This window comes from Macrobrachium nipponense, chromosome 19 (assembly GCF_015104395.2).
Source record: "Macrobrachium nipponense isolate FS-2020 chromosome 19, ASM1510439v2, whole genome shotgun sequence".
Lineage (NCBI taxonomy): Eukaryota > Metazoa > Arthropoda > Malacostraca > Decapoda > Palaemonidae > Macrobrachium > Macrobrachium nipponense.
This window is the reverse complement of record NC_061088.1, coordinates 44,784,241-44,801,847: the sequence shown is the minus strand read 5'-3', so window position 1 is coordinate 44,801,847 and position 17,607 is coordinate 44,784,241. Positions and strand designations below refer to the sequence as shown.

General features: G+C 36.6%; 1 protein-coding gene across 3 annotated transcripts in view; it reads left to right on the top strand.

Annotated features, from left to right (window-relative positions):
* Positions 1–17,607, top strand: part of LOC135216763 (UDP-glucose 4-epimerase-like) — a 153,017-nt gene that overhangs the window by 68,100 nt on the left and 67,310 nt on the right. For all 3 annotated transcript variants that reach the window (XM_064252258.1, XM_064252242.1, XM_064252248.1), the window contains exons 3-4: positions 7,809–7,922; positions 9,910–10,086. In XM_064252258.1, coding sequence (XP_064108328.1) covers positions 7,809–7,922; positions 9,910–10,086 — 291 coding nt within the window. The remainder of the gene's footprint in view (positions 1–7,808; positions 7,923–9,909; positions 10,087–17,607) is intronic.

Below are 17,607 nucleotides of genomic sequence, written 5' to 3'. Positions count from 1 at the left end.
GCTCTAGCCTTCTCCTGGATCACACTTAACTCACCGGAACACGTCGCTGGTTCTGGTCCTCCCAGCCAGATCATGAGCAATTTCTCCATTTCAACAATGCTCTGGCTACGTTGCTTCTCGTTTATCACCGTTGACTTCATCGGTGCAGCATCCTTAACGTGCTTCAGAATACGTTCCCTTATCCTTCACAATGGTTACCACCGTGGTCCTGCTCAAGCCTAAAGAACGGCCTATTTCGGTGTTAGTTTCTCCCTTCTCCGAACGCTTTATCACGTCTATTTGACCTCCATCGTGATGACTTCCTCTTCTTGTGAAACTATCATCGGAGGAAGTACTTTGGCGTTTAGGAGCCATTGTAAATTAGCGAAAATGGCAAGGAATTTCAGCAACGTCTCAGCACACAAACCTAGTGGAATGCAGGCAGGCATGCGATTGAAGTGGCGTCCTTTCGTTATTGTTACGCTTGGCGTCCTCGACCGTCCGAGGTCGTTGTTCGGTCAATTTACCATACAGTTTAATAGCGTTAATAATTTATGCACCTCCGCTCAAAACAAAAACTAGTTCTGCATATGAGGTATCGTTAAAAAAGCATAACAAAACGTCGTAACCTTGGAATTTGTGTTGTAATCTAACCAGAAACTTAGTTTTTTTTAATTAATAGTACTGGAAACAAGCAATGATTTTTCATTATATTTGCGCTTTGGACTGTTTTAAAACTGCGCATCCCAAGCTAGTGTATTCATTCGCCCGCAAACTAGTTCGCATATGCGGCTCAGTAAAAAAATTCAAAAAAATTAAAAAATACGAAAAGAAAAAAAGTGTCAAAAATCATCATAACCTCAAAATTTTTGTTTGTAATGTAACCAAAACATATTTTTATTATGTACTGTGCTAAACTATAAAGGATTTTTATCATAGCATGCGTTTTTTAAAAGAGTCGTCTTAACTCGGAGCGTCGGAAGCGTCAGCGTCGTAACCTCGGAACAAGCGTCGTAACCCAGGACGGAATTTCCATTGAATATTTAAGAAAAAGCGTCGTAACCGCGGAACGTCGTAAGCCGGAACCGTCGTAACCCGGGGACCGCCTGTATATATATATTATATATATATATATATATATATATATATATATATATATATATATATATATATATATATATATAGTATATATATATATACTATATATAAATATTTACATGTAAATATATATTTTTTACGTTTTAAAGCACAGGAGTCCAAACGTAAGGGGAAAGAGGAAAAAATGGAGCGCTTATGACTTACCTCGAGTTATGAGATTGTTTTATTCTTGGAAGGTCGCCATGGAAACTCAGCTGATAATCTAAATTTAGTTTATTTGCAAAGAAAACTTTGAATGGCCTGAGATTACCTAAAGGCATATGACCCACGTGGAAAGAGCGCCGTGTACTGTCTGAATTACTTCTATCATTCCTAATATGAAAAAATGGCTGAATTCAACATTTACTGCGAAGCTGGTTTCCAAATTTCTGTTCTCAGGTAATAAAAGCGCTTGCAAGGAAGGCAGGGAGCACGGAGTCAGCAGTTGCAATCTGGAAATTAATTCCAAATTACACAACAAAAAACAGAGACTTCTCACACAATATTTATGTCTAACACACTATGGAGGGAATTTATCCTTAATCACACACAATGGGAGGACTCTAGTGCTTACATAGCATGGCTCAATGAAGATTTTTGTTTATCTGGGACGATCACTAAGGTAGCATGCGGCCGCTAAGTAGAAATGAACAAAGGGAGTTTTGTATTGAGTTAGAATTTTAATTGGAAAATGTGGGAGAGTTGGTTTGACTCAGGAAAAGAACTGGCAATATGACTGTACCCTAGACGTACCTTGGTGCTTTATGGAGAGTGATTTGGAGAGGATGGCGTCGGCTTTGTCCAAGTTTAGGGCGAGCCAGTCAGTGCCTTTGTTTAGGCTATGAGCAGGCAGGATTGGATGTCTGTCCGTGATGAGGGACTGAGCCGGTCTGAGGGCGAGGTCAGGTGCGACTGCTTGGGGTTGGGGGTAGCTTTTCCCCCCATTGGCAGGTCATTCTGGAAACAGACACAGCCAGTGAAAGATTCACAGAATAAGGGATCTTATGAATAGGCCTAGGCGGTACCTAACTAGCTACACACTCCCCTTGTGATATGTCGCTAATGCCTTAACAAGGTTTTTATCCGCTCACTACTTGACGGACGGACATTCTTATGTCTGGCCTGGCCTATCCTGAGTTCCCCTCCTAAAGTCAGCTGATGTTAGGAGTAAGATGGCTGCCGTTTCTAGCTAAATTCATCTTATAAATACTGGAGAGACGAGGAGATGTACAAACATAACTGCTTCCCCTGTTAAGAAGGCATTCACTCCCTTTCGGGCATGAAGGCCTTGGCTAATAAGTATTGCCTCGACTAAACAGTTCTCCTTCTCTAACTGTGGGTTTAGAGCTGTGATATGGCTAACTACAATGGCCTATTTACTTATAGGTGGAGATGCTAAGTGTATTACTTACTGGATTAATTATGTAGTGTAGCCTAAATGAGAATTACTGGTTGTCTGTGATGACAGGCTACTCTATCCCTATGTAAGGTTACTTTGGAAATTCTACTTGCTACTACACTAATGCCCCGGTACTAAGTTACTTAGCCTAACCTACTCTATGCACTTAATTAAGAGGACGCAATCATTCCAGAATGTGGTACGAAAGAATAGAGGTTTATTGAACCTGAATTGTTAAAATATGTCAGATACGGTAATGATGCGTGAGGGTGATGAGTGATTAGTAGTGTACCAGGATGGAAATTTGATGAGGTAATTATGACATTTAGGTGAGGGTTAGTAGTACAAGTTCTAGGGGTTAGAGTGTTAATCTACTGGCAGAGATCAGGCTGGCTAACTTCTCTGGGTAGGTGCTAGGATCACTCTGCAAATGAATGTGACATGGTACCTAAGGCACAGGTGCCAAGGAGAGCATGTGGCTTGTTGGTTAGTTTGTGAATTTGTTACGTCCCTTCTTCTTCCTCTTCTTCTTATTTCTCCAGGTCCTGGCTACACTAGTCCAAGGAGGTGACGGAGGCACCGACTCTGGTGAAAGGCCAGAAATGCCATCAGGAGCAGAGGCAGTGGTAGCCATAGGAGACTACAGGTGAACACCCTACTTTGGTATCTGCAGCAACCATTGTGGCTGCTGTGACAGCAGTCGTAAGGGTAAGACCCCAAGGTGCCTCCTGGTCGTCCAGAGAAGATGTAATGTTGAGGTCTACTGGAGGTTTATCTTCGGCGACAGAGGTGATGGCGAAGAAGAGTCGTGGACTGTTGGAGGATCTCCTGTAGGAGTATCCTTGATTAGGTTGGGCACCGGCGCTAGCTCGGGGCCAGGCACAGAGGTCAATGTTTGTGGTGGTGGCTCTGTGTCTGGGCTGGACAGAGCATTGCACTGCTCAGTGCTGCCAAGTGGCACTGGCCGAGAGTTGAGGTCAGATGGACCTGGGACGGGTACCAGAGGTGCCATACCTCCCAGTGTGCCCGTGATGGGAGACGGTTTCCTGCCTATTGTGGAAGGCTGAGCCTTTTTGAGAAAGGACAGTGTCCGCTTCGCTTAGCTTGCTAGGGCACCCAGGCCAATTTGTGGAGTGCCCTATTATGTTGCAGGTTTTGCAGCAGAACTGGGACTGATCAATCTCCCTCCTTGGTGAAGGGGGAGACTGTTGGTGGCCATATTTCTGGGAGGAAGTAGAATTTTGATGGCTCCTTGCTTTGGAGTAGTTTGTTGTGGGGTTAGGACCCTTGATTGATTGGAGATGAGGGGACTTGCCCCAGGAGGAGGTCGTAACCTCCTGGAATGAAGCTTGCTACTGCAAGGGTACATACTTTTGAAAGGTGAGGTCTTGCAACTCTCAATTGGACAGTGGGAAGGATCAACTTAATGTAGTTGATGCCTTCAATTGGGATTAGTTGGCGTCTATTGACGGTAGCCCAGTGGGGCATCCTATCTTCCCGTATCCTGGAGATTTGAGCGCCAGAGTCATCAAAGGTTCTGACATGGCTTGGCGGATAATGGCTTTGGAGGGGTGCGACAATGATAGGGCCCTTAGCCAGGGGTCCTAGTGAGGAGGAATGTGTAACGGCAGGAATGTGCAATGGCAGGAATATTATGGTTGGCACATCCTCCGTAGCTTGCGGACATGTGACCCTTGCGGCCACGTCTCTGCAAAATCTTCTCCAGAACTTCTTCCTTGGCACTGGATGATGGAGCCGAGATGGCTCCATAGGTTGCGAATCTGTGAGGTCACCAAGGCTTGCAGTTTTCTCTGGCGCAGGCGTACAGTCCTCTCTGGCAGTGATTAGATGTTGGGAGGTTAAGGAATCCTCCTTCAAATCGCCCCAGGAACAAGTCCGAGGTTGACTGGTCGGCTCACCTCCAACCATCTCAACATAGTCTAATCTATCCTTCTACGTATCTCTACAGTTCATGTCAACAGCATCAGCCTTTTTATTTCAATCGAGAGAGAGAGAGAGAGAGAGAGAGAGAGAGAGAGAGAGAGAGAGAGAGAGAGAGAGAGAGAGAGAGAGAGAGAGAGAGATAGACGCAATATGGTTATATTCATAATCAGCTTATGATCCCAGGGGGTTCCCCTTTTGACAAATAGATTAATTACGTTAGAGCCATTACCTTTAGGCACATAATTATGAGTATGTTTCATGATGACGGAACACATTAGCGTTAGTGTGTTCGAATGTGAATCACTGTTTAAACATTCGAGTGATGCTGATGATCGAAATGATCAGCGTTGCATGAATACATTTCAACTGTTTGTGACTGTCCTCATTTAGGTATTCAGTCCGTACATAAATTTTGTTTGATTTTGTTTTAATAAATGTACTGATGTGGTTTCGAAATGTTTAGAGCCATTCATAAATTCGTCGTCTTTAGTATCTACAGTCTATTCCATTTCTGTTTTTTATTTTTCGATTTTCATTTCCAGCGGACTAGAAGAAGTTTAATTTCTTCACATTAAAGTAATTCAAACACTACTTCAAGCCGTAATGACGTCCACTTTCCTGTCCAATTTATTATATAGGTATATATGTATATATATATATTATATATATATATATATATATATATATATATTATATATATATATATATATATATCTATATAATATATATATATATAATATTATATATATATAAGAGGTTCAGGAAGTCCATTGATACTTCAGATGTAGGCCAAGGTTTATTACCATAAAACTTTTCGCACATCAACTTTGTGCATCTTCAGTCTTGATTAAAAGAGAAATACATACGTTAAAAAAACTAAATATAAGGATTCACAATAGTATTAATGTTAAAATACAATAAAAATATAAATAGTAGTTAAAAAAGAGAAGAACCACTGAGATACCAACCAACTAGAAGAGAAGGAAAGCAAGGAATGACTTTTGAGAGGGCCAGGTCCAAGACGTTGACTATGCCAGATGTAGAGGTGAAGCCGAAGTGTTGTTTTTCAATGGGGGAACCAGTCTTTTAATAATTAACGATTCTAAGGTAGTCACGTGGTCCGGATCCTTAGTGTAACCTATTATCGTGAAGTGTTGTTTCGTTACATTTTATTTTGCATTTGGCATCATGGTTCTTGATATTAGAAAATTCAGGATTACTAAGTCTCTGACCTGTTCTATAACTGAAACCCATACGGCTACAAAATCTCATCTGCAGTAATCTTCAATTAAATCCCACGTAAGTTACAGGGCATCCTGGGCATGTGAATTTATAAACAACGTTGGATCTCATAAAGTCCTGCAGACGATCTTTGAAATTAAAAAGTGAGCCAATTTTGCATGGATTGTTTGAGATTAGTTTGATTCTGAGACAAGGAATTTCTTGTTCTATTATTTGTGTGAGTCTGAGAGAAAACTTCAAGTCCGTTATAAATGGAATCGACACATACATTAGTTTCTTTGGGACATCCATTAACGGAGGATGTGGTTGGATATAGTTACTTACTAATTTATTGATTATGTTAAGTATAAATGGGGCTAATTCTACGCGTAGACTTGGTGAGTAAATAAACTCACGGGTTTATCATACCTCATTTCGGTATACATAAGACTTACTGTAAGGAAAAGAATACTGGCAGTGGGAAGGGAGTCTTGTTAAAAAAACTGAAAACGATGGATATCATAGTCTAATCCATAGTTTTTGAGGTCACTGAGATGCATAGTGACACTTCTGAAGCCGTCTAAGTCCAAGTTCAGTCCTGATAGGAAGGGGGCCAAGAATGGTGAAAAATGTAAAAAAAGACAGATTAATAGTGACACTTCCGATGCCCTTTATGTCCAAATTCAGCACCGATAGGAATGGGGTTTGTTGGTGTGAGGAGTGGAAAATGAAATGTTAAAAATGACAGATATTAATCTAATCCACAGTTTTAAAGGTCTCTGAGATGAATGATGACATTTCTTATGCCCTTTAAGCGCAAGTTGTGCCCCGATATGAATTGGGGAGAGAAATGGTGAAATGCTGGGCAATTTAACTGAAGCAATTGCCTGAAAAGGAGAGAGAGAGAGAGAGAGAGAGAGAGAGAGAGAGAGAGAGAGAGAGAGAGAGAGAGTTAATCAATTGTCTCACAGTTTTCCCCGGACATCCCTGGGTTGGTCAGCTAGTGAACTATAAAAGAGAAACGAAAAAGCAAAACTACATGAGTAGAACAAATCGGGTAATTCAAAATATGAAGTCAGGCTGTTCAACAAAAAGTATTTGCTTCAGGTTTGAAATTCTGAAGTTCCAATACTTCAACTACAGCAGTGGTTCTCAAACTGGGGGAAGGGGGAATTTGAAGCTACCAGGGGGAAAATAATTACACCACCTACTAACTAAAAAAGTAGAAGAGTAAACAAAAGTCCTTTTATTTGTTACTAACCGCTCACTATGCCTATGCGGGTAATTGTTACTAACCGCTCTCTATCCACTTTACTTTGTAACTATATGTTTATCAGTATATTTGTACATTTGAAAAATAGATTAGTAAATAGTCACAGTGGGTTTTAACTACTCTTTCCCACATGCACATGTAGGGGGAAATCTGGATGGTTGAACTGGGTGCAGGGGAAATGACAGAAAAAAGTTTGGGAACCACTGAACTACAGGATCAGGAAGATGATTTCACAACTGAAGTTGGGAATTGAACCTGATATATAAAGAGGCAGTGACAACGCCAAATAGCAGGGCGTCCAAGAAGTAACCAGCTTATGTACGTCTTGTTAAACATTGTATCACTGAAGTACAGTAGGTACAGGAATGAGTAAATCTACCTTTGTAGATCACCATCAAACAACTTGTGCTGTGTAAGCGAGGCAGTTAGATTTGTCATTTAAACAACAGTGAAGTGCCTCAAGTGTTAAGTATTAAACAACAAAGTTTAGTTTCTTTTGGCCACCATTCGACCTTCGTCTACCCCTCTGAAATGGTGTCTGTGGTTCAGGTGTGTCATGTATTGTAAATGCTCCTTAGGGTCAGAAAACCTAGTGTTCTATCTGGCATGGCATTTCTTGATTCCAAGTCCATACTATACAATAGTTCAGGTAATTTTCCATTGTCCTTTCAGGTGTTGACTTATGTGTCCCCTCCAAGGGTCTGGTATTGGAAAAATGAGAGACAGGAAATGATATTGGTTTTCTGATTTATTTTAAAACTAAGCTGAATTTAGATGACAAAATACACATGAAAAGTTTAAGATAACTAAAATTTGATGGTTGTATTGTATCATATTTCATTATTATTTCCACAGCACAAGATAGACTATGTAATCCATTTTGCTGCGATGAAGGCTGTTGGGGAATCAATGCAGTTTCCTTTAATTTATTACAAAAACAATGTTATTGGAACTATTAATCTTATGGAGGTAAGTAACACACATAAGAATAGTACTGTATATTGTAACTGATAATATACTAAAAAAATTTTAAACAGTGGTTGTTTTGTAAATGCATCATTGAATGAAATGAAATGATTCTTCTTAGCTTTAAAGATTCTAGACAAATTGAGAAAAACTGTGAGCACCATTCATTACTTATTAACCAAAAAACTGTGAATCAGTATTATTTGGTAATTTGATCACAAAAATTCAGAATAGTCCAACATAAATTTAAATTGCCAGTATTCGTTAAAATTCGTAAGTGTAAGAATAGGTGATTTTCCTAGCAGCTGTGCAAGTTGAGCGACTCGGAAAAGGATAAAACCAATTTATCATCAAATTAAATTACTTTTACAGCCTTTATATGCTTGCTATTGATGATGATAATGACGATGATGATAATTCTGTATGGCCTTTATTTTTCTTTAATTTGTTAATAGCCTTTTTATCTAAAGGTGTTATCCTCTAACCTCTGTAGGACTGCAGAAGTTCAACAATGTGTTTAAAAGACTAAAATCACTAATACAAAAGATACTTCGTGTAGAATTGAAATTAGTTCTAGAACTATATTGGTTAATTTGAGAGATGAATTAGTGTTAAGGTTTTGGCAACAAGACATCCAACAAAATAAAAAAGCAGCCATTGTCTTGTGATTGAAATGAGGACACAAAATGATCTGGTCTTCGCTTATGACTTAAAAACATAAATTCTGTCTCTTTGTCCCGTGAACTGTGCAAGGAAAGTGTTTACATTCCCTGCCAATGTCTTGGTAACTGATTTTTCTTCCAAATCCACTCAACTGTCACATAGTCTCTATTCTATTTTCTACTGATTTTAACTGTCACATAGTCTCTATTCTATTTTCTACTGTTTTTTTTTTCTTGGTATAATTTAACAAGTTTTGCATTTCATAAGGTATATATTATATATATATATATATATATATATATATATATGTATATTATTATAATATATTATATTATTTATATATAATATATATAAATTTTTAAGAACCAAATACTTTATATATAAAGTACTTGTCATCATAGTGCTTGTGTAAATTTAGAACAACTCTCTGCTTTGCAAAAGAAAATCATTTTAAAATCAAGAATAACAGAGTAAAGTTTACCCTTAGCTTAACATGAGGTACATTACAACATATCTCAACTAAGGTATATACGTATATATAATTATATATATATATTATTATATATCTATATAATATATATATATATATATATATGTATACAATGTGGTATATATATATACTATATATATATATATATATATATATATATATATAATATATATATACCATACATACCTAATACTATATATATATAATATATATATATATAATATATATATATATATATATATATATATATATATATACATACCTTATGAAATGCAAAACTTGTTAAAATATACCAAGGAAAAAAAACAATAGAAAATATAATAGGAACTATGTGACAGTTGAGTAGATTTGGAAGAAAAATCAGTTACCCAGACATTGGCAGGGAATGTAAACACTTTCCTTACACAGTTCACGGGACAAAGAGACAGAATTTATGTTTTTAAGTCATAAGCGAAGAGCAGAAAATTTTGTGTCCTCATTTCAATCACAAGACAATGGCTGCTTTTTTATTTTGTTGGATGTCTTGTTGCCAAAAACTTAACACTAATTCATCTCTCAAATTAACCAATATAGTATTTTTTGTATTAATGATTTTAGTCTTAAACACATTGTTGAACTTCTGCAGTCCTACAAAAGTTAGAGGATAACACTTTAAATAAAAAGACCATCAACAATTATATATATATATATATATATATATATATATATATATATATATATATATATATATATATATATATATATATATATATATATATATATATATATATGCAACATTCTGCTCCTTGTAGTGAACCATATACTCATGTGTAAAATTAATACCTGATATATTTACAGGCAATGAAAGCCCACAATGTATACCAGATGGTGTTCTCATCCTCTTGCACAGTGTATGGTGACCCCGAACACCTTCCCATCAAAGAAGATCATCCTACTGGAAATGTTACCAATGTATATGGTCGCACTAAGTATCTCATAGAAGAAATGTTAAAGGATCTCTCTAAAGCAGAGGAGGTTTGTTAAGTTGAATTTTTAGTTGAGTTTATTTTAACTCTTCATATAAATATGTATATATACACGTATATGCATAATGTATACATAAAGTAATATTTCGAACTTACAGGAGGTTAGGTTCTAGAACCCATCATGCAAGTCGAAGATTCGTGTAAGATTGATAGTCCCTAAAAATGCTAATAAATGCATATTTCTAGAGATTAAACACTATATATGACCATAATCATGCTCCCAAAGTATTAAGTTAACTATTAAATTAAATTAGCGTCACTGTGATTTCCTTTAAAAGTAGCATAGTACATTACTCTTAACAAAGAAATAAAAGGTTGACTAACAATTGAGTACTACTACTACGTATGTATACAGAGAGAATAGCCAAAATCAGGAAAAGATACGATAAACGAGTTGAGTGATGTGATAAGTTATTACATTCCATTACCTTCAGATGTAATTACATTTTATGTTCGCTGCCGCACATTTTTCAGGATTCGTAGATTAAATAGGGACATGAGCTTCTCAAAACGAGTGGCTGACAAAATAAAAATGTTGGTTACATAATTGTTAACCTTATGTATTTAAGTTCTGTTATAAGTGATAAATGTTAAGTTCTTCGTTTTAAATTCTAGTTTTAATTATTTGGATGAACATACATATAGAAATGAATATGGTCAACATGTGTTTTATTTTTATAAAAGAACAAATAATAATTTCTAATATCAAAAAGAGACAACGAGGAAACAGGCGAACGAAATGCATTTAGCCGTGAAAATATAGTAATTACTGAAAATTTCTTGCTGTAAAGTACTGCGAATAGGCGAATTTTCAGCAAATAATCTGTAATATAGGTTCCACAGAAAAATCTCAGAATTGGTGAAGTTGAAGGTCTGGAACCACAAGTCCACTGTGTGTGTGTGTATGTATATATATATATATATATATATATATATATATATATATATATATATATATATATATATATATATATATATATATATACACATACACACACACACAGTGGACTTGTGGTTCCAGACCTTCAACTTCACCAATTCTGAGATTTTTCTGTGGAACCTATATTACAGATTATTTGCTGAAAATTCACCTGAAATTGGAGAAGAGTGGAGATTGTTCATTGGAGAAATGGTGTACTGACTAATTACTATGTTGACTGTGCCTATCTGTTATGGCTAAACTAATGTTGGCGGTAGATTAATTATCTGAGTTATTTGGACTGAGTTAACATTCCATTTAATCATTCTGTTAAGAATCCAAGTTATTCAGTTAATACTTTGCCTTCAAATAAATGTATATTTTTGTAATTCACGACTCTGAATTGATGACCTAAATAATGGAGAGAGAGAGAGGGGGGGAGAGAGAGAGAGATAGAGAGAGGAGGGAGAGAGAGAGAGAGAGAGCGAGAGAGAGAGAGAGAGAGAGAGAGAGAGAGAGAAAGGCGTTACCAATTATCAGTTGTCTGCCGCTCTGGCCTATCGCTACCAAAATGATATCGCGATAACGACCATCTCATTATTATTATATATATATATATATATATATAATATATATTATATATATATATATATAATAATATAATATATATATATAGATATATATATATATGTAATATGTATATGTGTGTATATATGTATATATGTATGTATGTATGTATGTATGTATTTATATATATATATATATATACTATATATATATATATATATATATATATATATATATATATATATATAGTAATATATATATATATATATATATACAAACATACATACATACATCTACATACATACATACATACATATATACATTATAATACCCACATCTATAATATTACCATATATATAGATATATATATATATATATATATATATATATATATATATATATATATATATATATCGTTATATTATTATATATATATGTATATATATATATATATATATATATATATATATATATATATATGTATATATATATATAGGTAGATGGTCGTTATCGCGATATCATTTTGGTAGCGATAGGCCAGAGCGGCAGACAACTGATAATTGGTAACGCTTTCTCTCTCTCTCTCTCTCTCTCTCTCTCTCTCTCTCTCTCTCTCTCTCTCTCTCTCTCTCTCTCTCTCTCTCTCCTCCATTATTTAGGTCATCAATTCAAAGTTGTGAATTACAAAAATATACATTTATTTGAAGGCAAAGTATTAACTGAATAACTTGGATTCTTAACAGAATGATTAAATGGAATGTTAACTCAGTCCAAATAACTCAGATAATTAATCTACCGCCAACATTAGTTTAGCCATAACAGATAGGCACAGTCAACATAGTAATTAGTCAGTACACCATTTTTCCAATGAACAATCTCCACTCTTCTCCAGAAACATTTCCCAACTTCCAGAAACATTTCCCCTCATCAGAAACACCTGTTAGTTCTGACAGGAGAACATCCTGGTAAGCACAAGAGCATAATCAATAGATCATATAAACAGAATATCTCTGAAATAAATATTCAAATACAATCCAGCCCCACTTTGGCCAAAATAGATATAATAACACTCGCTCATTTCAGCACAGTTGCACTGACAATTAACAAAAATACTTTGGCAGAGCTATCCCGGCCCTGCCTTCTCTCTTTAATAGTCTACCCTTTATGGTAACAATACTTTTCCTTATGTAGGGGGAAAAGCGCACACATACGTACGAACAATGTTCATGATGTTCACGCCCAGAAACTGCTCAAGACCAGTTTCAAAGTCACCTCCACATCAACCTCTCATGGCGACAGGATGAAGGCACTGATTTGCTTAAGACAGCACTCTTGATCATACCACCTCAAAAAAAGATGCGTAAGCATTCCTAAGCTGTCACTCGGACACACTGTATCTAAGGAAGTTAAATTGCTGATTCTCTACATTCTAAGAAACGTCACAGCATATCACATTATATATTATTTAGAATATCTCATAGCAAATCCCCCTTTTTATGTTACAGATAGCTCGGCCACCTCTAGGCTCGCACCAGCCAAGCCACAGCTCACATAAAACAGCATATATACATAAAAAAGCACATTGGCCGGCATAATGTCTATTATACATTATCCCAAAGAAACTGCATATGGGGTATAATAACAATTTGCTGTAGAAAAAACCTGTCTTCTTCTCAAACTTTCTCCCACTCCCATGTATGTGATTGGTCTGCTGCTGTACAGACACGTGAAACACGCTGTAGAAAGGCGAAACGTCTCCCTGCGGAAGACAACTGGTGACTCCCGTAGTCCAAAAGTCGTAGAAATTCTCGTATGTGGGCAAACATCAGCAACATCTCTGCAATTGCTGAAGGGCGTCTTGCTAGCATTGGGGAACAATGCTTATGGTGTTGCAGTATGTCAGTCATGTCATCGGTCAATTAAAGAAAAATTAACCCCTGACATACTTCTATCAAATAATGACCTCAAAATTTCCCCCCCAAAAATGTTAACTGAACGTCTTCCCAATTAACCCCATTAATATGACCACTGAACTAATTTCTAACTACAAATCGTGAAGGAACTCCATAGGATCGCTAAATCATAAGTCACTATCATAACCCCGTAAAGAAAATATTAAATTCTCCAACTTAATTCTCCAACAATATAAAAAAAATGCTCGCCAAATTCACACTTCAGCACACACACCAAAGCAGACCCACAGAAACTACACGGACGTATGTCATCACATTTCAAACTCACAAATTCTCACAAGTAAAAGAAAAAAAAAAAAAAAAAGGAGTAATGAGCCCGAGGAAAAAACACGTAACAGACCCAGCCCCAAGTATCACCAAAATTGTTCTCTCAGGCTTTGATATTTCAGCAACCTACAATATCAGTAAGAACTCTTCAATTTCTAACAGCAAAAACCCTTTACTGTCCATATAACTAATCTCCCTGAAACAAGGCCAAACACTCATTTCATGTAATTCACAAACCCCGACAAATCACATCTCCCGTCCAAAACCCAAATGCTACTTAAAGCTTAACCCCAATTACATCTCTCGTAGGAAAAGAAAAGAAAAAAAAAGATAACTACAATAATAATAAGTGAACTTTCCCCATCACACAATACACATAATATACATAACGCAACTTTTCGCCATTAGTGTGATATGTATCGTTACGGAATTTTTCCATTGCAAATTTTTCTTCGATCGGAAACGGCCGGAAACAATCCCCTTACGTAGATACATCTCCGTGAAATGCCAAAATCAGCATCTCTCAGAATAGTGCAAAACTCTGAGTAATCAGCACTAGAGGAAAAGTCAGCATCCGGACTCATCACAACATTATCAGCAAAAAATCCACCCGTGAACACGTCAGGTGCTCGAACTGCAGTATAGAAATGTCTAGTCAGACTTGGAACTTCAGAAACCCATGATTCTCAAAAAAAAAAAGTTCTATATTGACACCACATAGGCACATTCCACAAAATTATCTCCAATGTTGTCCAAAAATTGTCCTTAAGACATAACTCTCATATGATACTGCCCAATTATATAAAACAAGTTATCACCTATTGGGGATATAAACTACGGTAAACTCGCAATTCAGTAATTATATGCCACCCAAAAAATAACCCACTGGTGAATGTAAAAACTGCAACATCTCCGTAGGGACTCATAAAACTGCAACGCCGTAATGCCACCCAAATATATCTCCATATTAATAATAATACCACTCTGGTGATAAAAATATTTCCCTCCATGATACTAGTAACCTCATGTGGAATAAAAACAAGCCTCCAAAAAATGTTATATCTTCAAGCAGGATAATCAAAAATGAAACTCCATCTCCGAAAAAATGCACTCAAAGCATCTAGCTGATACACTCAAAAATATTGCCACATGTCTCCTCTCAAAAGTGTTTCCATTTGCAACAAAAGTGGCTGCAAAAACAATTGAACTAAACATAGTTCTCACCACCATAGGCCTAAACTATGGACTATTTCCAACAAAATAAAAAAATATCAAATGGCCAAAATATTATATCTCCAATTCTCCAGGAAAATAACTCAATGTTATAGTAAAAAACTATAAACTCTCTGTTTAGCATAAATGCTGAGAAAAGCAAAAACTCAGCAAATAAAATTGCCCAGGAAATTCTAGAAAAAATCACCAATGTGCCATAACTCATTATAACAGAACTCCAAATCTAAAGTGTCTGGCAAAATTGTAACAAACACAATTATGCGAGAGGCCAACAATTTCTGGAACACAAATATCCAGAAAAAAAGATGTAGTGCCATTATGTATACATTCAAAAATGCAAAAATTCTCCCTTAAATCTCATTGCAGCATCAAACGGCTGAAATAAACACATTCCCGAACAATGACTCCTAGTCACTAACTGAGATATTAAAAAATTCACACAAACTGGAGAGAAAAATAAATTCAAATTCGCCTATGATAAAAAAACTTACGTCAGCGATGGCTAACGTCCATAAAAGGGAAAAAGAAAAACTAATGGCACTGTTGACTATTCCCGTGACACCTGTAACATCTGTAACTCACGTAGACTTCAAGCAATTATCTTCTGAACTCAAAAAAAAGAAAAAAAAATGTGTCGTTAGTGCCTCCCATTTAAAAAAAAAAACATCACCACCCTTAATAATCATTACAACACCCATGTTTGTATAAAAGAAAATAACACCAATATCAGAATTATCAGTATCAGAATTCGCCATTATCAGTAGTATAAGTCATCGCCCATTCACCAGTATTGAGTATCAGAATCACCAACTATCAGTATCATCAAATTCCCCAAAATTCACCAGAAATTGATATCACCACCCATAAAATCATTGGCACATTCCCCAAAAATTATTACCATGAACTCTGACAGAATCCCCCAAAAATATCACCAGTAATGGTAATAATAATCCTCCATAGTAATTCTCCCGTAAAATATCTCCCTAAAATATCTCAAGTAAGGCTTTAATATTGCCATTCCCCAGTATTTATCACGATTGCCACACCCCATAGCTCCAATATCACCACCACTCATCACTCCCCGGTATCATCACCACTCAGCAGCACCAAGTACAACACCAATCATCACCACTCATCACCAGTCATCACCATTTAAAAATAATCTCCATATCCCAAACAAATCCCCATCATAAAGTAATCTCTGTATCCCCAGTTATAATTATGCCCTCTAACATTGTGTAAAAGCATTCTCCAAAGCATAAGGAAAACTTGCACCAAATTCATATGCATTTCATTTCATTTTCTCTCCACTCAAGAGAAAGAACAAAAAAATCTTTCTAAAAGAAAACCTACGGGCATGTCCCATCATCTCCCAGTGGCTATCAGCTGATTTCATGGCTTTGAACTTTCCTATTCAAGGCCAAACTCGCCCCCCATTACCCCGACACAAAGAAAAAAAAGTTCTCTCCCCCCCCCCCGTCAAGCATTCCCCCATGAAATACACCATTAGCCTCCCTTGGGCACTACACTACCCCTCTGTCGCTCAGCAAAAATTGCGCTGAGTGCGTATACATGAGCGGTCGCTGTCTCTTGAGAGCCAAAAAAATGCAATCCAAGCATCCCCAAGAACTAAACTGTATGTATGAAAAACCTTCACACACATATACATATGTGTCAAGACCAAGACGAATACGTCTCCTTTAACATGTGCCAAGAAAAAAAAACACATCACTTTCCACTCCTATGGGGAAAAAAATGGTACTGTGAACTGAATCCTAACTCAAAAAATAATTCATACACAAAGGCAAAGAAAATAATTTCAACACTCACTTCCCCATATGAGAGAATACCCGACCGTCAAACCGAGCGCACTTCTGTATAAACACGCGATGACACACATACTTGAACGACTCTGTATTACGAGTGAAAAAACACTGGCAAAGCGCACTCAGAAGTCCAACTGAGCAACCGACATCCGCGAGGCATCTCACTGTGGGCAGAAATGCTGACCCTAGTTGAAAATTCCTTCTTGGTACCAAACCCACACTAACTGAGATGTAACACATTCCCACAACCAGACTCTCTGAAAACAGCATCTTATAGCTGCTACTAATCTCACAAAAGGCTTTTTTTCGTTCAAACACCGCTTGCCACCACTAATAACAAGATGGTCATTATCTCGTTATCATTTTGGTAGCGATAGGCCAAAGCGGCAGACAACTGATAATTGGAACGCTCTCTCTCTCTCTCTCTCTCTCTCTCTCTCTCTCTCTCTCTCTCTCTCTCTCTCTCTCTTGACAGGCAACAACTCTCTCTCTCTCTCTCTCTCTCTCTCTCTCTCTCTCTCTCTCTCTCTCAACATACCTCCCCTCCATTATCTAGGTCTAGGTCATCAAATCAGAGTCGTGAATTACAAAAATATGCATTTATTTGGAAGCAAAGTATTAACTGAATAACTCAAATTCTTAACAGAGTGATTAAATGTAATGTTAACTCAATGTCCAAATAACTCAGATAACCCTCGGTAATTAATCTAACACCAACATTAGTT